Raw genomic sequence first — 22,993 nt, forward strand, 5'->3', positions numbered from 1 at the left:
AAACCCGGGTCCAGGGTTTCCTGTTGACCACCTCCAACCACCACCTTACCTCAAGTTCTGGTGATCTCCGGAATTCAGTCAGCAGATTCAGTCAGCTTGTCTACAGCGTTCTTTTGAAGTGAGACAAGCACTGCATATACCTGCTGAGTAAGCTTACATAAGAGGTGTCTAAACTGACCCTCTTCAAAAGTCCGTTGCCCAGTGACCTCTCTCAATCGTAGTAACATGTCCTTTGCTAAGACATGTTGCGGATCAATGTTGTGGAAGAGTTTGTCTAACCTCTGTCACTCGGTTAGATCTCCACGCTTAAGAACATCCTTTTTCAGTTTCGTAAGGTTCCGAAGCGTCATTAGTAAACATACTAGGTGTGATTTACTTGTTGACATCGCGTTGCAGTGCTTATACTATTGAGGGGAGTTGTGCACATGTATTTGATATACAGTGCTGGCGAACGTCAGCTTCTGCGTAGCAGAGCCAGGCCTCGATATTGCAGGGCCAAAATGGCTGGGGTGAAATAGTCTTGATCTTGAATAACTTAGGAGTCTGTTCCACCTTGATGAATATATAGTATATTATTGAACGAGAAAAAACTGTCCGAAAATATGAAAACAAAAAATGATATATAGTGTTTCAATGAGAAACAGACTCACAGTTTACTAATTGGTGTACTAGATTTCATCGGGATCACCACCAAAGACGATAGAAGTATTCAAAGTTTGTCAACATCTGAACTAATAATAAATTCTATAATCGAAGCGTCCCAACTCAGCCAAATTGGAACTCAGAAGTGAAGAGGCTCAAAGACATACTTGATAGGTTATCGATATATCGAGAAGCGATCAATCTAAGCTGGTTAACCGCTGTAGGAGATGTGTTACACGGAGTACTCACTCGTGACATAGAGCCTTGAGCTAAATGAGTCTGATAAAACTAATGTAGTCTGCATCAAATCCAGAAGACTTACAGAGTTATTGATTTTGGGGGATTTATTTACCTCTACAGACTCTTACTAGTCCTGACATATTTATTGTCCTTACATGCCTATTTAAAGTTAGGGGAATGACTTGGGCCACCTATTTAAGAAAAACGATACCAGTATCTCAAATTTTCATCAGAAAAATTTTCTGTCTGGTATGCTTGCTTTACAAGGATTGAAGGATTGAAGAAGTGCAGATTAGCGGGAGCGATTAACTGTAACGATACAGGGTTAGTGAATGGTAGTCTTGGTGCTATTTTTGACATTATAGTGAGCTCGCTCCTATTTAAGCTTCTCCTCCCCCCAAATCTTCATCAGGTTCATTAAGTTTACCAGAATTTTAGTGGGTTATGTTAACACGCAGGAAATGTGCTGGTTTTGAGTTGGTTTTAATTCAGGTCATTAGAAATAAAATTATGCTTTTCAACCATGCTGGTGACAATCACGAAAGTTACATCCATAGCAGTATCAAAAGTAGTCTTCATTGATTATTATGGAGTCCTAGAAGTATTTATCACACCGAAGGAAGCTTTAGTTTTCTTCCTTCTGAAATTACGTGATGCACATGTATTCCTAGGCTCATAAACATCAGCTAAGACAGAGCATTAGTAAGTGGACTTTTCACCAAAACTTGTTTTCTTTATGTAGCTGTTAGCTCAGAAATAATCAGGTCTTATGTCATGCAGTCAAGCATGTCATTTGTTTTCTATATGGATAGTGAATTCAACTCCTCACTACTTTTGTGTACAGTAAGGTGCCAGGGTATGTTGTTCAGAGTCACATAATAAAGACTTGATTTCAGTCATTTAAATTGCTTTGCACTTCTTTGGATCAAACGATTCACATGTGAGTCTTGTCACACTCCTTTTATGACTAGTTCAGAAGTTTGTTGATGTTCGTTGTTGGTCCCTTTACTGCATCTCGAATTACTTTTTAATGTCAAGGTTTTCAAAGTCATTTCGGTCTGTGCAATAATTGTTTTGCGTCCACTTTTTAAATGACATTGCTATGACACCGATATATTTCTTTTCGGCCGTCAGTCAGTCAGTCACAACGTAGAACTTCGTACGTACGTACATCAGTTCGAGTTGCCATACCACATTAGCATAGAGATGAAGTTGTCGATTCAAATCCCATATTGGTAGAAGTAGTAAGAGTATAAGTATTATGTGAAAGATAAGGGTTTGAAGATGTTATTGAAGGAGTATAATCCAGTGAAATAAATTTGGAAAGAGAAAAAAGATAGAGACAGTACATTATGGATCTCACCAGATGACGTATGTGGCTCTTATCTGTCCTATACTTAGTCACCACTCGTAGTGATAATTTTAATCAAGTATCCTCCAATTGTGGGTAGAAGTAATCATAGCGTCCTCATATTCAAGTTGGTTACTGCTAGATAACACCCCGGCCCACCCCAATATATGAAAGATAGACGTAAAGACGATCAGCTCTGTGGCCTTAACTGAGGCCTAAGAAATATGCACAGGAGTACCATTACATGTTATGGATTCAGTTCTGCCAGTCGTAGAGCTAAGCAACTCAACCATTTATGCCCTGGAAAGTTCCTTATTATTTATTTATTTAGACAAATATTGGTACAAAGGAGCACCATATATATATATATATATATATATATATATATATATATATATGCGCCACACAAATCTCATTTAATTTGCGTGAGGGCTGTGCCTAAAAAGTTCTGGTGAAGAAAAAGCAGTTCTATCTCCGGATAAACTGGAAGATTCAACTACTATTTGGGAAAGAAAAAATAAACATTGGAACGTCATCATCAATCTTGGAAAAGCAAATGCAATAAAACGCTGCAAGTAGATCTAGAAAAAGTGCAACAACAACCTTTGTAGTTCTGACAATATACGAAAATCAGTTTTCACAAACTGCAGTCGGGGAGTTAAAGCGACTGTCCTTATACATCGATCACAGAACAAGAAGGCACCCATGGATTCCCGGTTTAATTACGAGAGTTCATCCTAATTGATAGAGTAGAAGCCATGGGTGATGACTTCGTGACTATTTTCACTCACAAGCCTCCTATCAATATAGGACTAGCCCCAAAAACTCGCCGAATCGGTCACTCATTGTGGACTTCTAATAGAACGAGTTACCAAAAAGACTAAGCTCTCTAAACAAAAAAATCAGAACCGAATACTTTATACTCCTGGCTTTGTTCTAGGTCTTTTACTTTGATACTTTATGTAAATAAATTCCCGCGTATTGTAAGGTCTCTGATGCTACTTTACTCTGGTGATGTCAAAATGTGACGAAAAGTGTCTGAGTGTACCGATGCTTGTGAATTTCAGGCCGATCTAAACGTTATGGCAAGCTGGTATAAATTTTGGTCAATGCCCAATCAACACAGTCATGTTTCTGCATTTATGTTGGACACATGTAAATAACGAAACATGGGGAAAACATCAGTGTCCTTAGTCCTGTATTATAACCATCTGGGAGCAATAGTGAGTCACAATCTTCGGACCACATCATACTGCCGTGCAATTGTGTCTGACGTGTTGAGAACCATGGGGGCATCAAGACAAACATTTACCAAGTTGGATACAAACATGTTCGCCATGGTATATATAGCCCTAGTGAGATCCAAACCTGAAGATTTTTCATGCTCCAAGACCCTGTTTAACTGACTCGGACATCTTGAAAAAGGTATGGAGGATAAATATCCGTGCGATTCCGGAATTCTAAAGCTTACCATACACAGTAGGGGTTGAGGATTTAGGTCTGATTTTGATGTATGGGATACTAAAAATGATTCTAGACCTGATATACCCTCTTTTTTGCAACTAGGTCAGAACAACTCATAGGATAGATGAGAGCAAGTTCAAAAGTTAAGAAAGAAAAAAATTCCTGTGGGTTTCATGTTTTTTATCCAAGTAATCAACTTTTAGGATCTACTACTGAAATAAAAGATATTCACACCTTTAATTGACTTATTCAAAAGAAGCTTAGATACATCGAAGGGACTAACGGACCATCGGTTTTGTCCTCAATACAAAAATCTGAATCTAGATAGCCTACCCATTTCTAAAGGGTTTTCATCATAAGTCTCAAATATTTTTCACTGCTGATGGTCTTATAGTTATTTATCCTTAATATATTAGTGTCTGTGTTTTGAACAGGTTTTTGTATTGTGTTTATTCAATGTTCACGGTTTAATACTTGGTAACTTTCTCGAATTATATCCCAAAATGTAAAATTTTACTTGCTGATGGGTTTGCTTTGTGAAGTCTCAAGTGAGGATCTTGCTATTTTTGTCCTTAGGGTATAATGGACTGGTTTCAAGCATTTACTGGTTTCTAAAGAAATTTGTATTTTACTCAGCACTTACTTTTGTGTACTTGCTTACAGGAATATGGCTGGAAGTAGGTGGCCGGCTGCAATGGCTCCTACTAACAGAGTCGGTAATGCTTCTCGAACAAAACAAGTTATTTTCGAACCTACGTTTGCCAAAGTATGTCTTTATCGTATGGGATATAGATTTTGTTAAGATGGAAAAAGAGAATTACGCTTTAACTCAGCGACTAAAGGAAGCTTTCTATAAGGTAAGTTTGAATTAAGATACAAAGTCGTGCATATATTAGGTTGAGAAGCGATATCCTGGTTTCAGTAAAGATTTCATGATTGGCTTGCTTCAACGGATGGGAGTCGATAGTGAAATTGACGTGACTGAAACGTGTTTACGGATTGCTGCTCTTCAAGAATGTGGTATTGTCTTTGATATTGTTTAGATCGCATGTAATTTTAGATAATTCAAGGACGTCAAGAAATCCTAGAGTTTTGGAGTTGGAACTTACGGCTAAGACACTAAAAACTATTCTTAGTAGCATACCTGATGAAATTATAGACCGCAGAGCATTTATAGAAGTCATCAAGTAATTTAATTATTCAACGAAAGTTATTTACTTAGAGGTATAGCAGATGCAATAAAGATGTTGTTAGCTGCTGTGGGTGCGTTTTATGACACGTTACCACCGGGAACACAAAAGAAATGTCTCGAAGATCAAAAACGAAAATTTATCACCTACTGTCGTAAATTCAGTGATACTTTGAAGCAGTACTTTAGGAACAACGAGTTAGTGTGGAATTATTTATCTAAAAATTCGATTCTTGCTGTTTCTTGTATTTCGGTAGCCATCAAAAGTAAACTTAATAAGTATGAAAAACGGCTTCCCTCACAAATGTTTGGTAGAGCTACCGTAGGTATGATACTCATCCTAAGCTGTTTATCACTTCACTTTCTAATTAGACATTCCACTTAGTTCGACTTCTAAATTTTATTTAAAGTAGTGTACTGACAAGCTAAAGCTTCTTCTTGTTCCTATTCATTGTTGTCAGTTATTCAGTTTTTTCGTACTTAACAAATCTTTAGTCTCACTACACGCTGTTTATTCCACTATCTTTCTTCCTCATCGTCCTCTTGTTTCAGATGTAATATATTGACTTTGTCTAACCGGTAATTGGGATTAGTGGTGTTGTAATTCAACATGCTAAGCATTCAACATTTAACCTATGCTTGATGTGTCTAAAATCTGCCTTAAATAATTCAACTAAAGCAGTCAGGTTATGGATCATACCGTAAATTCATGAAAACCTGATAGATGAATATATTCTAAATTGTATTGGATTACTTACACATTGCCATCTATTTTCATCCATATATTGACCTTTGTTTTATGAGGTTAAATTTATATCAGTCCGATGAATGTTGACAAGTTCTATCGAGACAAACTATGTCATGTAGGGGTTAAAACAGGTCTCAGGGTGTTGATCAGATACCTGTTAATCCTATTTGCTCACCGAGAACATTAAGTTTGGGGTCTACTTATGCCATACGGTTGCCCAAGTCGAAGTAGACGGAACGGATCTCGGACCTGTGACTTAGTGTCTGAAATGCCTTAACTTTATTTATTTATTTATTTAAACACATATATATTGGTACAAAAGGGCACCAGATACATATGCGCCACACAAAATAATGAAAGTAGGAAGAGAAGGGATGAAAAGATAAGGCGGACTGAAGTGTACAACCAGAAGACTCTTTCAGTTAAGAAAGTTAGAACCACTCTTTATGTAGAAAGTAAAAGAAGGTTGCAGCAGGATCGCCACTGGCTTCTATTCTGAGCCATATCTGATAACGTCTCTAGCCACTGTGTTGCACCATCTCTCGGACCCCAACCAGGGAGTCGTGAAGGACCAACAGAAGCTAGCCCTTTGCAGCTTTCTTTCATGCCACGACACCATGTCATACACTGACCACCTCTCCGCTTTTTCCAACCAGTCCTAGAGTCGGCAAATAATGCACGACGTGGAAGTCTCTGGGACGACATTCGTAAAACATGTCCAAGCCACAGAAGTCGGTGTTTCAAGATGGTGACACCAATTGAATTGTCGTCTCTGCGCCCGAACACACGATGTCGAACCTCTGCATTACTAACGTGGTGTTGCCACTGTATGTCAGCAATCCTTCGGAGACAACGACGATCGAACACAGAGAGTCGTCTGACATCCTCAACTCGGAGAGGCCAGGTTTCACAAACATAGAGCAAAACTGCTCTCACCGACGCGTTGTAGATCCGACCTTTTACAGCCAGACTAACATCACGAAGGCGCCAAAGATGGCCCAGATTGGCATAAGCCGCTCTGGCTTTCCTTATACGTGCATGAATCTCATCACTCACGCCACCACCAGCACTTATATAGCTACCTAGATACACGAACTTCTCAACTACTTCAATCTGCTCACCATCCAGGGTGAGTACAGGATGAGAATCCTGCCAGTCTGGTAGGAGTACTTTGCACTTTGAAGGTGCAAAGCACATGCCATACCTGCGGACACTGATTGCCAACTGATTAAGTGCGGATTGCATGCCTTGGGCATTATCACACAGTAAGACAATATCATCCGCATACTCGAGGTCGAGAAGTCGTTCTCCAGGCAACAGATCCACACCGCCATTACTTACATCCATCAGAGCTGTTTCCAGGATGTCGTCGATGGCAAAGTTGAAGAGGAATGGTGAGATTGGGCAACCCTGCCTAACCCCACTGCTCGAATGGAACAAGGGAGAAAGGTGGTTGTATGCCCTCACTCTGCCTGAGGTGTTCGTATACAGGGCCTTTAAGATGTTCATGAACTTCTCAGGCACACCCTTCTTCAATAGACAATCCCAGAGAACAGTCCTGTCCAACGAATCGAAGGCAGCCCTGATATCAAGAAACACTACGATTGTTGGCCTGCGATAAGTATGACGGTGTTCTAACATTTGGCGGAGGGTGAAGATGTGATCAATGCATCCTCGACCAGAACGAAAACCAGCCTGCTCCTCGCGAGTCAATCGTTCTCGGGTTTTAAACAGCCTACGAAGAATGATAGAAGCCAATAGTTTTGACGCAATCGGAAGTAGACTTATCCCCCGATAGTTATTACAGGAACAACGTGAACCCTTTTTAAAGATAGGGACGACTATCGACTCATTCCATGATGTTGGAACACTTTCTTGCTCCCAAACCTTTGCAAACAACACCGTCAGTTCCATAGCCAGAAAGTCACCACCATCTTTAAAAAGAGCCGGAGGTAAGTCGTCTGGGCCAGGTGATTTGTAGCGCTTGAAGAGTTGGAGTTCCTTGCAGACTTCCGCCTCGTTTGGTGGATCAGTCGTCACCGGCCATGGGGGGCAGGACAAACTGGTTGATGTTGCCGGAGCAGCAGGCCAGTTGAACTGCCCTTCGAAAAATTCCGCCCATCGTCCAAGACGTCGAGAGATGTTAGTGATTGGCATCCCATCATCCTCGTAGATTGTTTCACTCACACCAGACTTCTTGCTGCCAGTGGCTCGGATGAGTTGGAAGAGCTTCTGGCAGTTACCAGATGCAGCTGCTGCTTCCATCTCATTAGCACGCTCCGACCACCAGGCTTCTCGGTCCCTACGCAAGCTTTGCCCAATTTCATTACGTAACAGCCTTCGTTTGTGGTCAAACTCACGGTCACCCGGAGTAGACCGACGGGCTTCCATCAGTTGTAAGGAGCCAGAAGAAACCCAGTGCTTGTAAGCGGGACGTTTCGCGAAGCCGCAAGCGGCTTTACTCGCCATTTTCATGGCGTCATGAAGATGCAACCAATGCTCATCTATACTTTTCGGTGGGATGGTAGCTAGCCTAGAAGCTAGCTCCGCTCGATACTTACTTGCAACAGAAGTTGCAGCCAGTTTACTAACATCGATCCGTTGATGGCGGTCAATCCTTCGGCCACTGAAAAGTAAGGTGAGATTGGCGCAGACCAGGGCATGATCAGACTCCAGATAGGTACTCCAAAAGGAGCGGCAGTCTTGTACACAACCACGCCAGCGGTAGCTGATCGCGATGTGATCAATCTGAGTCCAGGCTTGGGATGCAGAGGGAGGACGCCAGGTGGCACACCGGCGATGACTGTGCCGGAAGTTATTGCTAGCCAGAAACAGGTGGACTGCGCACAGTTGCAGCAAACGGTCCCCGTTATCTGTCCTGCGACCAACAAGTCCCCATCGGCCACCTAAACGACTCTCTTCTGTGCCTAGACGCCCGACCTGAGCATTCAAGTCTCCGGCTAATACTACAATATCTGTCGAACGCGCTTTCTGGAGAAGAACTGTTAACTGGTGGTAAAACTCATCCTTGATTGCATCCGGGCTGCAATCTGTCGGGGCATAGGCGGAGATGACGAAAAGACACCGTTTTTCACGCCGATTTCTTCTCACTTTGATGGAACTTTCTAATCTAACAGCACATAACCGACTGTTAATGGGGATCCAATCGATTAGTGCTGCCTCAGCCCTAGCGCTTAGTGCAACACCAACGCCTGCAAGACCGGATGAAGATGCCACAGAGTCCCCGGATAAGCGCACGTGAAACAAGCTTTTCGAGGCGACAGATGGAGAGCGGATTTGTAGTACTTCACTAGAGTCTTGAATATGGGTCTCGGATAGACAACAAACATCAACATTAAGACCTTCCAAAGACATAGCCAGCCCTATCTGTTGTCCGATCTGCATTAGTGTGCGAACGTTGAAGGAAGCCAGCTTGAACGGCGTACGTGGTTTCAGAATGACTGCTTCAGTATTCGTAATCGGTGGAAGCATTCACTTTCAACCAGACAGTTGACTGGAGATCGTTTAGATAGGACAGAGTTTCCACCATGAGCGAGCTACTGCATAAGTTGGAAAGGAAGGATACACAATTTGGGAATAAAGGGAGTGAAAAAGCGACGTAGTAAATAATAGTAATAATAATAATAATAATAATGGTAATAATAATCATAATAATAATGTAAATTGTCTTTCTTCTATTAAGAACGAGAGCAGTGTAGTTAGTGTAGTGAGTCATTTCATGTCATTTGTGTGTGGGCTGTGATACTGCCCGGATGCCCAAACCGAAGCAGGTGGTTTTCTTAGGGGGCCACACCCCGAGCCTTTGACTTAAAGGTCTGATCCACAAGGCAGTGGAGCATCGTGAGGAGATACAGTCCCATGGTAGCCGGTGACCAACAACAGGTTCATTCGCCACTCGTTCCATCAGGATACTGGAGCCCATGTGCACCATTGGTTTGAAATCAGGGTTTTCCAACTCCCCTAGATGGACCCTCCGTGTCCGCCAACCCGGTTAAAGCGCCGGACATTCGCTTTTCGTCCTCTCAATTTCGTAAACAACAACCCCGCCACGAGAAGTCAGTGAGTAGGACTTCCCTGGCAGAGGCTATATATTCGCTGGCCATGTGAGAGCATTTCGAGAGGGAGAGTGGACTCTCCCCACTCTCGGCCGTACCAGGGCATCTTGGGGGCAATGCCTTAACTACTGAACTACGGCTCCGTTAACCTGTTAAATGGTTTCAGAATTACATCGGGAACAAGATTTTTAGCAGTTGTTTGTTGTACGAAGCTTTTAAATAACTAGCAAATTAGTTTAAGGACTTCATTCTTGGTTCACTTCTGTTTTTGTTCACCAGCGACGCACTCAGTATTCTGTTCATGATTCTTTAAGATTTCGGAGTGTTGTGTTCTACGACTTTCATCAAGTACATTTCCTTATTTATTTATGCAGTTATTGGGTCGTCTTCAAGTTGTCTTGGGATTGTCGTAAAGGATTATCACATAACAGTTTACTATCATACCACGACTACAGTTATAAATCATAATGCTATGCTGTTATTTGTTTGATCTACTTGATGACTTCGTTTCATGTTTATTTGATTACTTCTTTCTTATCTACTACTTGGGTATGAACTTTACACCATAGACCTGGTATTCTAAAAAGTATCCACACTAATCCGGAGATAGAGTATGGAAAATGTTTCTCTCTTCTGTATTTTTTTGGAAGTCGTACTTATATAAAATGGGTATACGGTTTTTCAAGTTTTATAGTTTTCGGCTCTATACGGAATACTAAACTATTGTAAAAATATATATATATATATATATATATTATTATTATTATTATTATTATTATCAAGCAATGTGTTAAAATATATCGTTACTGATGTGTACGTTCAGTAATAAATTAGATGAATGATTTATTTAATTCACCTAAAACTTGGTATAACGACACCAGAATTATATAAACCACTCGAAAGGGAATAAGGTGGAACACAAAATAAGTGAACTAAAATGGTATATAGAATATATAATTCAGTAAAAATACAACCAACAAAGACACCCAGTTTAGAAAATTCATCACATTTTTACGGATTATGTAAAAACACTTCATCAGGATTGCCATTGGTTTCTATTTTGCGCCATGTGGGATAGTTTCTCAAGAATTGAGTCGAACCATATTTAGAACCTGGACTAGGGACTCGTAGTGTCCCATATATCTACTTTCCACACAATGCTAAACTGACCACCTCTCCCCTTTTTTTTCTGCTCAATCCAAACGTTTTCGAATAATGCACAGAGTAGGAGCTCCTGTGATGATATTCTTAACACATCCTCAAGCCACCGACGTCAACGTCTTAAGATGGTGGCACTGGTAGTATTATCGTCACTGCGCCTAAACACAAATCTCCACAGGTTTAAGACCCACAGCTACGTACTTCAGAACTGTTTCCAGAATATCGATTCAGTCAATCAGTCAGTCAGTTACAACGTAGAACTTCGTACGTACGTACATCAGTTCGAGTTGCCATACCACATTAGCATAGAGATGAAGTTGTCGATTCAAATCCCATATTGGTAGAAGTAGTAAGAGTATAAGTATTATGTGAAAGATAAGGGTTTGAAGATGTTATTGAAGGAGTATAATCCAGTGAAATAAATTTGGAAAGAGAAAAAGGATACGGACATGAAGAATTCAGAAGATTAGAATTTGGTAGAACACAAAGAGTGTATGCACCTTCGCCATTGCAAACGATTTTGAGCCATGTCATTCAAGGTCTCTAACCATCGGTTGCTATCATCTCGCGAATCCCAACCAGGTAGTCTACACCTACCAACACGGCCCAGTCCAATTGTCAGCGACTTCATGGATTTATGCCATGTTTTGGTCTAACCGCCCCTAGCTTTCTTCCAACCTGCTCCTACACCATAAAGCATTGCACGTCGGGGCGGTCGGTGGTTGGGCATACGTAACACATGTCCCAGCCATCTCAACTGATGAAGTTTCACTACTTCATCAATCGATTTACCATCCTTACCTAGTACTCGTTTCCTAACATCTGCATTACTTACCCGGTGGTCCCAGGATATACGATTACAAAGTTTATGAGGAATGATGGGATTAACTAGTCCTACCTAATACTACTGTTGGAATGAAACGATGAAGAGGGTGGTTGTATGCTTTCATTTTCTACGAAGTGTTTGTTTACAAATATTTATGATATTCTCGAGCACGCTCTTCAACAGATGATCGTGAAGCACAGTTCTGTCCAGCAAATCAAAGGTGACCCTGATATCAAGCAGCTGATTGTTAATCTGCAATAAAAGTGGGTGTGCTCTGACATTCGGTGATGTGTGTGGAAATGATCGATATACCTACAACCTGATCAAACACTGGAGATCTAATACCTTACCACTATATATATATATATATATATAGTCAAGTAATTGCGTATATTCTGGAATATTTAGATCATATTTAAGAACTTAGTGCTCATGAGTTTATATTGCTAATCGTTTATAGCTAACACGACAACCTTAGTGACCGTCTTGCATGGGAGTTACTTTTAGTTAACTGTGCTCACAAACATGTATATCACTTCTCGAATACTTCTGGATTTGATGTGTCCTAGTGTCTATAGCTCCATAGTTATTTTGTGTACATAAAGGTTCTCATTTTGATTACGTTGATTCGCAAATAGTAATCATCATTAGGACATTATAATGAGAAAAAGAAATTTTCTATACGTTTGTTATTTGTATGATTACTATTTAATATTAGTCTAATTTCCACTTTCTAGAAAATCACCCATTCCTCTCGTGTTATTTAAATTGAATTAATTCTTAAATGTTTGACCTTTCTTTTTTTTAGTCAAACTGTGGTTTTTAGCAGCGCAAACCTACTGGTTAGCCAAACCAACCTAATTTTGTTTGTAGTTCATGATGTAAATTGAAGAAAATGGAAAAATACAACCATTGTTAATATTCTGTGCTTATATCGAACTATATTTCTTTATTAATGTGATTTATGAATAATAGAAAAATTAGTTTTTACTTTTGCGTAAACATCTATATTAAACTGGTTACTTTTTTTTTAAACATTAAAATTGCGATTTCGCGTTACTTTTTTTAATATTTGACTAAGTGACAAATTATTTTGCATCATTATTTATATTTTCTTTACTTCCAGCTCCTTGTAAATTGAGAATAGGAGCTTTTTATGAAATAGGATATAAAATTATTTGTGCTTCAAGTTTGACTTTTACGCTGCATAGTGTGACCCTTTTGACAAGCCATATAAACTTGCACAATTTATTTAGCTACTTGTGACAAATGATTTTAAAACAATCATAGAAGTAAAGTAGACTATCTCTGATTGATCCCATTGATTATTTCCCTTGCATACATTCGTCTATTTGTCTTCTAAATACTTAATCATTTCTTACACACGGCTGATTTTAAGCTTAAAAGAATAGTTGACAGGGCGATTCGGTGACGGTTTATCGTTTTGGTCAGATATATAATGCACGATAATGTTCGTGGGATAGACTACATTCAGACGACAATTGAAGTGTAAATTGTTTTTGTTTACATTTATGTGCTTTAAGTGATGCTATTTTGAGAGTCAACAATTTAGCGTATGGAAAGTATTTGTAGGTCAGAATGTGAATTCTGGGTGTTTTTTTTACCTTGTCGGGATGGTTTAATCGCAAAGCTTTCATTGTCTTTCTCGACAGCATTATCAACATAAACTTCAATGAGAAGTATTATTAGGATTTTTCTACCATTGTCTCTACTTGTTCTGTTGACCTAGAATTTGATTGGTTGTTACCCATAGGTGTATCGCCGTTGTTTACTTTGATTGTTTGCTCCTTGAACCTTGGAGTTGTTTAAAGTTTTTCTTGTTCGTTGCCAATGACTGATTGACAAATTTGTCTTCTAGGGTGCGATTCTGGCCATTGTTAAACATACTAAAAAAGTAGACTGCTGGTCACATTTTGCCTGATATTTACTATGCTAATTCAATTATTCTATACTGGATCTAAATTCATGCCTAAAAGAGTACGAAGATGAGAATTTATAGCAATAAAATGTCTCATACTTTGGCGTGTTTCGCAAAATCCGTCCTTTAACTTGATATGACCAAGTAACTACTATTCGAAAATCCAACTTTACATGAAACTCACAATATATAAATGGTAAAAGATAGCTTAAAGACAAACATTTATTGTCCCAAAAAACTTATATAATTATGTGCCTGATAAGAGTGAAAATAAACGACTCTGGTTCGTAATTTTGGCAGCCCGTTTAGCGACCAATCAGAATGGAGCGAGAATCATCATCTCTGTCATCTTTGTAAGCAATGGCCGTTGGCTTGTCTAGGTCTGTTAGTGTTGTATGTCACACTGAGACAAATTATTTCAGAAAAACATGTATACATTTCAACTTGCTCATCAGTACTGAATGCTATTCTCCTCACTTGGTTAGCGTCCCCACCATTGGATACATGTCTTTTCCCATTACTACTTAAGGTTGAAAGCATGTCACTGAAACTCTCAGCTTGAAAAGTCATAGATCTATAGGAGAAACTTACGTTTGACAACTTTATATTTCAACTTATTGACAATAATGAACGGTAATGGTCTTTTCAAATTTGTCTCCGACATATATTAACAATCTGCTCAGGACCACTCCCAGTTTTTATCATCGATATAACAACTAGCAACTGATCATCATTTAATTTCTTGTAGCATGCATCATGTCAGATACTTTTCATCACAAGGATGGTTTTGGTTCATCTTAGATGAAGCTATCATCTACCCGTTGAGATCATACCTCAAACGAAACATGGCTTCGCAACCGGTAAACTTTGATCTATACAAAAGTTAGTATAATAACAGTTATTTACTCTTCCACTCTCTGACCATGGCACTCAGGCTTCCTTATGTAGCCAAAACAATAGACACATTTATTTTAGCTAGAAAACTAACTCTGGTTTCGATATCTACAAAATAATACTCAAAACAAGACGGATTAAGATTTTATCATCTAAAACTCATAGGCACCCTTGAAAGAATATACTAACCTGAGTAGTAGCAATAGTAGTAATGAAAGGAAAAGGAAACTGATTCAAAAAACAGCGCCGAAATTTAGAGGACCACATGAATTACAGAATTTCAGCACACTAAAGGGTTGAATTTTGTAGCGACACGAAAGAGGCAGTGGAAAAATAGACCTAGACAAGCCGACGGCCATTGCTTACAAAGATGACAGAGATGATGATTCTCGCTTCATTCTGATTGGTCGCTAAATGGGCTGCTAAATAATTTAGCCGGAGTTGGGTGTATTTCCGGTCGAAAAATAGTAAAGACGAACTTGAAAATAATTGTATGATGTCTGTTGTATTGTCTAGTTATCAGTCGATAGTGATAAAATCGCATTATTGGGTTTAGTTCTTATTACTGACTATGTTATATCCTAGTGAAGATTAAATTTTGGGTAACTTTTGAAAGCTAGTAATGAACTAATATTATACATGTATTTTTATCGTATAACTATTGAGTAACTAGATTATGCTTACTTATATTCCTCTTATTATATACTTTATTTTGATCTATGGATTATTATTACACGATATGCTATTCTTAAGGTTTACCCAGTTTATTAATTAGAGTTTTTCACAATCATAGACCCTATTTGGCTTGATCTTGTACATTCGTTGTTTTTTGTTTATGGTATGATGTGGTTTAGCTGGCCTGAATATAAACCAGGTATGTTTGAAATGTATGGTCCATACAATGGAATTGGTTATTGGCGCTTTGGACTCAATAGGCAGGGCTAGGCAGAAAAAAGACCAATAAGGACAGTGGGTTGTTTAATTTTATCGTAGACGTGTTTTTAGAAATAACACTTTCCTCATCCAAATTTGGAGGAGTTGAACTTCTACCAGGAGACTCACTTGTTGACTTAGAATACGCTGATGACATAGTTCTATTTGGTGAAGACGCTGACAAAATGCAGTCTTCTGACCACTATAAGCAACTATGCAGGCATGTTCGGGATGGGATTCTCCCCTTCGAAATGCAAAATGTTACTTCAGGATTGGGTTGCATCGACACCCGGACTAGTGATAGGGAGTGAAGTAATTGGCCGTGTCGACTGCTTCATTTATCTTGGGAGTTTCATCAGTCCTTGTGGTCTGGTGTGTGACGAAATCTCAACACGGATACAGAAGGCTCGATTAGCTTTTGCCAACTTGCGTCATTTATGGCGTTGGCGAGATATCCGTCTAGCAACCAAAGTATGGGTTTACTGTGCAGCAGTTCGTTCCGTCCTACTTTATGACAGTGAAACATGGTCGGTAAGAGTAGAGGATATTTATAGGCTACTAGTATTCGATCATAGGTGTCTTCGAAGCATTGCTTGTATATCCTGGGACCACCGAGTAAGTAATGCAGTTGTTAGGGAACGCGTACTATGTAAGGATGTCAAATCGATTGATGAAGTAGTGAAACTTCATCAGTTGAGATGGCTGGGACATGTGTTACGTATGCCCAACCACCGACGTGCGATGTTCTATGGTGTAGGAGCAGGTTGGAAGAAAGCTAGGGGCGGTTAGACCAAAATGTGGCACAAATGCATGAAGTTACTAACAAGTGGACCGAGCCATGTTGGTAGGTGTAGACTGTCTGGTTGGGATTCGCAAGATGATAGCAATCGATGGTTAGAGACCTTGAATGACATGGCTCAAAATCGTTTGCAATGGCGAAGGTTCATCCACTCTTTGTGTTCCGCCAAATTCTAATCTTCTAAATTCTTCATGTCGCTATCTCTTTTCAAATTTCACTGAATTGTGCCATTTGAATAACATCTTCAAAGTCTAATCTTTCGGTTTACTGCTTATACTCTTACTACTTCTACCACTATGGGATTTGAATCGACAACTGCATCTCTGTGCTGATGTGGTATGGCAACTCGAACTGATGTACGTACGTACGGAGTTCTATGTTGTGACTGACTGACCCATCAATACATCATTTGTTTGACGCAGTGCTAAGATTGTGTAAGTTGTGTTCTGATTAGCCATTTATCACGTGATATATTAACCAGACACAAGTAGCAGCATACTGTATCGTAAAAACATGGTATTTTTTATCGTTTACCGAACTTCACTGGTTCTAGGTATTAATTGTTTTTCAAACAAGTTCCAGTACTGGCATAATACTTCCTATAGAATGATCTGATACTGATTGATGAGTAATTGTGTATCTAATAGAAGACAAATGGAAACAGAAATATAGTCTATACAGAGGATTAAGAGCGTTCTCAGTATATTTCACACATTACAACTCCTAAAATATGGTAATAAATATTATTGATTATCAACAATTGGAGTATCTTGTCTATTTCTTGTGTTTGGAACAAGTCACCAAGAACGTTACAAGTCCTTTACTATCCATGTACGTATCTATGAAGGGAATGATACAAATAATGCGGATAAAGCAATCACCAAGCAGATATGACTAAATCTAAAAATAATAAGGGTGCAGAATTAGTTATCATGTGAAATCGATAGTATGACACGAAAATAAATATATGGTATCTGTTGCATAAACAAATAGTATTGGGATTTCTAAATATCAAGGAATTGTACTTGTTTCGAAGTTTAATTCTGGAATCGCTCAGTAGTATGAAACTACAATGTTGTCTAGTTTCTTGATGTCATGTTTGTCGGTGAAATATGTGCACTAGTTTTCCACTACTTCAAAGACTAAACTTTTGATTTCTAAAGGGTAAACTTACGTACTTTAATGTTAATGTAGATTTAGCATCACTACCTTCTAAGCAACAAGTATGCTTCCTATCTTAGTACACTGGCAATCTGCGATAAAAATTATTCTTTTGCTAAAGCAATCACTTAAAGTGCAAAGTCTTTTCTCTACCATTTAGATAGTTGTTAACTTGATTATGACAGAAATATCTCAAAAAGTTCAAGTGGTTTCAATCACCCTTTTAGTATTATTTCTCATTATAAATAGGAGAGCAATGTATTAACGGAGTCAAGGAAATAAGATTGAGCTGATAATTTTCAGTTTTTATGAATCAATAATTATGCTGATAACATCATTGAATATCAATTCATGAGTAAATTACATAGTTTCTAACATTTCGCGCTTTGAAGACAAAATCCGAGAAGTGTGAACCATAATTCCTGGTGGGAAAGAATTTATAAGGTCCGGAACAAGTTAGATTCCTATCCTTCCAAAAGTGGAAATATTTTATTTCGATAACAGTTTTACTACACAGGTTTACAATGAAGCTACTCAGTATTTCAATGGATAAGGAGAGTACTGTTTTGTGTAATTTTCCCAAATTCTACGGAAAAATATTCAGTCGGTTACTTCTCAACAGCTTTCCTATATAGATCGCAAGCTAGTTTCGTATGTATAAGTATATCTATTCACTGTTCATTCATATCTTACTACTTAGCCTTGAGTAGGACGAAACACTTGAATATATTTCGGTGAGAAAACAAAAGCATAAACCTGTTATGTTAACATGAATAGGGACAGACTTGATTTTTTCGGAGAATCTGATCGGCATATGCCATACTTCTTCATGAATTTGATCAATGACACTGGTAGTACCGTAAAAATATCGTACAAAAGCTCATTTGTATATTTAAATGAGAATTTCGACATACAGAAACATAAATTAAGCGTTGAAAGGATATCAAAATTCGTTTAACTGTTTGAGTAAATAGTCATAAGTTTGAGGGCAGAAAGATTTGCGTGTAATTTTAACATTAGCCAAGTAAGGCTAGTCAAAATAGTTCAATTTTGCATCTAGAATCGACTATCATTATGTAAGCCACCTAGGATACAGTCGTCGACTTTTGTTCTTCTATGACCTGTCTTTTACAAGTCTGATGACTATGTAATATATGGTGAGTAGTAAGTTTTCAGAGCAACTATGAACTGTCGAGAAGACCTTTTTGGAAATCGAATTATGTAGTTGATTGTTTCTAATAAAGCTGAAATGATGATTATCAGTACTCGGGACTGAATGATCGATCGAAATAATTGCAACAATGTGTGTTATTTTGTTCTTCCATTATACAAATAATCGTGGATTGGATGAAGTTAAATAATAATACTGTTGGGTTCCGACTCAGTGGTATAGAGGTTAACCATTGACGCACGAGACCGAAGGTCCCGTGTTCGAGTTTCGTGTAGAGGATCGTGGTACTGAGGAGTCTCGTAGTAGGACGAAATGGCTGTCAGGTGCTTCCGGATTTCGAATGGTGGTCTAATATTGATCGATTTATAATCTCAATCAATACAAATAATTGTTGCATTATCTCAAAATGAGAAATATATATGTATTAACTAATTTGAGTCAGTCAAACGTAAACAATCGATTACTTGAGGTGTGTATTAATGACACAGAAAAATAATTGCCCCAAATACAACTTTCATTTTACATGAATTATGGTCGTGACTGAAATATATTCATCTACTTTCCAAAATTATCCTATGCAATTAATGGAAGAGAGTTTTAATCAGATAAATATATTACTTATTTCAGTTGTTTCATTGTTTATAGAATTTAAAAGATTATGTGTTGACTAACAATAGTTTATGCATACAAGTATATTTTTCTCTGAGATGAAACAATAAAGCACCCCAGTTACAATGAAGATATAGTGGATTTGTACTGAGAGGATTTTCGTCATAGATTCATAAATTTCCTGATAAAAAATAGTGAAAGCCACAATTTTGATAATAAAGAATATTTAGCTGACTAGCTCTATTTTAAAAACTTTTTTATACTTTTAACTTGGACAATATAAGAAGTTCTGGTTCGATCAAGGAACGGATCAGTAATGTCAACATTTAATCAAATCTCGACAAGTATAAGTCAACTCCCAAGTATCAACTGGTTTAATCCAATTTTCTTAATGATTTTCACTAAAAATGGAATCTCCTGAATTATTATCATCATGTTCATTCTGTCTGAATTTTTAAAATTACAAAAATTCAAGGTAATTATTTATCATTTTGTGAATGACCTAACGAAATATTGAAGGAGATTCAATCAGCTAAATAAAGTTTATCACAAGTACAGCTATTCGCAATCTTATCAGTGTAAAACTAATAAACTGTTATTATTTTTTTAAGCATAGATGGATGGTGGCTCGCAGTGGAGCCCAGCTAACGAGTCTAAAACAGGATGAAACACTCGTCTTGGATTCCACTGCTAGCCACTTACCATTTCTGTTTAAAATGCTTGTAACTTTCTAGCGATATCAAGGCGATATGCAGTTCGAAAAATCAATGGGAATATCCAAATAATCAATATATATGTTTTATTATTATTTTATTTCCCATTTGAAAAAATTCCTTTCTAGTTATTGATCAAATCCCCATGATCTCGTCAATAATTGTCCCTGGTATCACTTCATTTTATTTAAGCCCTCTAATACCTTTAGTTATTGTAACAAAAACTTTTTAATTATCTAACGCCACTCACATTATAACCCACTCTTAAATTTATTAACTTTATAAAGCTTTTTATTTGCATGCAGAAAAGTTATTATTATTATTTACACCACATAATCTAGCATTAGATATGTAAACATAATGCTCATTGATTTTGGTTAGTTGAATGACTGAAACCTTGGGATATCAACTTAATAGGTATTTTATAAATTGAAATTAATTTTTATGATTACTTGATGTCGACTGGGAAGCCCTTGTAAACTAGTAAAGATTAAACGGTTGCTTAGTCCTGTTTTGATACTCACGATCATTACATGCCTAAGACTCTATACGAAATTACAACTATCATCTTTATTTTTTGCACTATGCATAATATTAATAGTCCACATTCTCTACATGATGTGTTTCCAACTCATAGTCACCGATGATTTACCTAATTTTTTACTCTTGATTTATTCAACTCTACTTGGACATCAAGAAATCCATCTCGAAATCACTCACTTAGTAAGTACTTGACTATTATCTATTGAGGTGAATCTGGGGATTTCTATATATTCATCAAATACTTTTCACCATGGGCATATATTGTGTTCTGTTTTCTTCTAGTCAAACTGGGATATTTTAACTTACTCTACACACTTCACTATATAACTTTTGCTTTTAATGTAATTTTTATCCAAGTTTTCTATATTTCATTCAGTATAAACCATATAGTTGTTATTCGTATTACCAATAATATGATTGAGGAATATGAAAAGAATTCCAGAAACTTCCGAACTACCTACAAGAATGTAATTTTCTTCATTATGAAGTGTCACTGTTTTATTTGTTTTTCATCTGTTCATTAAAATGTCAAATTTTCAATTTGCCCTTAAGCGGACAAAGTTTTGGTAAAAATAAAATAAACTACTTGTAAGTAGCCAACAGTAGAAGTCGAACATTTTGTCTTGTAAATAACGAAACTCGAGTTTATATTTATAAGCTAAGTGTATTAGTTATGAAGTTTCTATGGAGCTTTAAATTAATACCACAATAAATTTTATTTGATAGGTGACGTTTTGAATTTTTCCATGTTACGGTTATAAAAAACTTTGGTTATTAAATGTAAAAACTGAGGACACTTATTTTTCATTATAAACAATTTTTAACTGATATGTAGTCAACTGAACAACTTGAGTGAATAGTTTTTGATGAGCTTTAAAAACCTACGACTGTTGTCTCTATATATGATTTCCAGGCAAGAAATCATTGTGTCAATCTCATGTTTCTGTGTTTTAATTAAGCTATTCTAATTAATATTTTTCGAGTGACTAATTTACAAAATAAATCAGTTGAAAACTAACAATTAGACATTTTTGTTTGGAAGAATGATAGGAGAAATTACTTGGCAAAATTTTCGCTATATGCTTTCCATTCAATGATCAAGTGATCTTTAATCGATTATGAACCAGGAACAAAAATTATTCTAATTTTAATAGTTGAGATCATGAATCAATCGAAGCCAGACCACCATGGAAAACCTGGAAGCACTGGATGGCCATTTCATCCTCTTGTGGGACTCCTCAGCAGTACGCATCCACGATCCCGCTCTTATTAAATTATTTTCCTATAAATGAGCTGAATAATGAATTAGTATCTCAATTGTTTTATTATTAACTGTAGATGAAAACGAACGATCTATATAAATGTCAGTTATCTGTATTTGTTTTTAATAATATTATATTCTTTTAATTCATTGAAAAATTATTTCATTTTTTATATCATTGTGTGTGGAGAAGAGGAAGTGTTAGTTTAATTCGATTCACTTATTCATATAAAGAAAACAAAAAGAAACAAATAACAGTTGATTGACAGCAGAGACATATTGTTTAAGTAGTATAGGAATATGTATTCCATTTTGATAGAAATAAAATTGTGAAGTTAAAACTCACTAGGGAATGTTTTAATAAATCATTAGAAAAGAATGAACATCAACCCTGAGATACAGGTACATTCAACTGACGAGTCCCAAATGGGACGAAACGCGTGTCCTGGATTCCACTGCTAACCACTATCCGTCTTTGCTTATAATGCTTGTGAATTAAGGCTATATCGAGGCGATACTCACAGTATGCATATAAGCCAACAAGAGACTAATCGATTGCCGTCCTAAACATTAGTGTAAAGATTCAAACAAACAACACCAAGTGAATTTAGAAATATTTTGCATTTAGCAATATTAGTTGTTAATGAACTATAGTGAGAGTAAAAGTAAGATGACGTTAAGATTACAAATAATTCTCAAACGATACGTACATTAAAGGATTGTGGTATGGTCTACTTATATCCATATAAGTAGTATATGGTGTTGGTCAGACATAGGATGTATTTTCGCAGAAGACCGATGAGGAAAGAACTGAAACAAAGCGCAATCGGTAGGAAAATGCACGAACAATGGAATTAGAGAAGAAACTGAAGATTGAGACTATTGGTTGTTAATTTGCAAATTGACTGTGCATTGTATGGTTTTCAGAATTTACTGAGATAGTCTGTAATGTTTGCATAAATACATTCGATTGTCCCCAACTAGTGTTCTATTTACTACAGTATGACTTCAATTATACACATAATGATGGAAATTTTCAGTCATTTTAAAATCTAAAACTTAGGATTCTCTTACATTTTATGTTACTTGGTAGCGTCAATAATTAATATATTCAATAATAAATAATATCAGTGGGTTAAAAATAGATGAATTATCTGTCTTTCTCTTGTTTAGTTAGTGATTTAGAAAAAAAATTTCACTTAAGACATTAGTGCGCTGTCAAGACCGCCATCGACTACCATTGTATCGGCAGTCTTACTATTTATATTTGACA

At 37.2% G+C, this 22,993-nt stretch overlaps 1 protein-coding gene across 2 annotated transcripts; it reads left to right on the forward strand.

Moving 5' to 3' along the window:
* Nucleotides 1–1,184: 1,184 nt before the first annotated feature.
* Nucleotides 1,185–12,884, forward strand: Smp_031950.1 (hypothetical protein; the record flags this gene model as incomplete). Of its 2 annotated transcripts, XM_018792435.1 has the most annotated exons (7): nucleotides 1,185–1,206; nucleotides 4,361–4,463; nucleotides 4,501–4,554; nucleotides 4,594–4,717; nucleotides 4,758–4,884; nucleotides 4,920–5,084; nucleotides 12,506–12,587. In XM_018792435.1, exons 2-7 carry the CDS (start codon nucleotides 4,365–4,367, stop codon nucleotides 12,585–12,587), a joined length of 651 nt encoding a protein of 216 aa, XP_018644218.1. In that variant the 5' UTR covers nucleotides 1,185–1,206; nucleotides 4,361–4,364. The 2 variants fall into 2 exon arrangements, with proteins under 2 accessions (XP_018644218.1, XP_018644219.1); XM_018792436.1 differs by having other exon boundaries at nucleotides 4,501–4,717; nucleotides 12,506–12,884.
* Nucleotides 12,885–22,993: the final 10,109 nt, after the last annotated feature.

This window comes from Schistosoma mansoni, assembly GCF_000237925.1.
Source record: "Schistosoma mansoni, WGS project CABG00000000 data, supercontig 0290, strain Puerto Rico, whole genome shotgun sequence".
Lineage (NCBI taxonomy): Eukaryota > Metazoa > Platyhelminthes > Trematoda > Strigeidida > Schistosomatidae > Schistosoma > Schistosoma mansoni.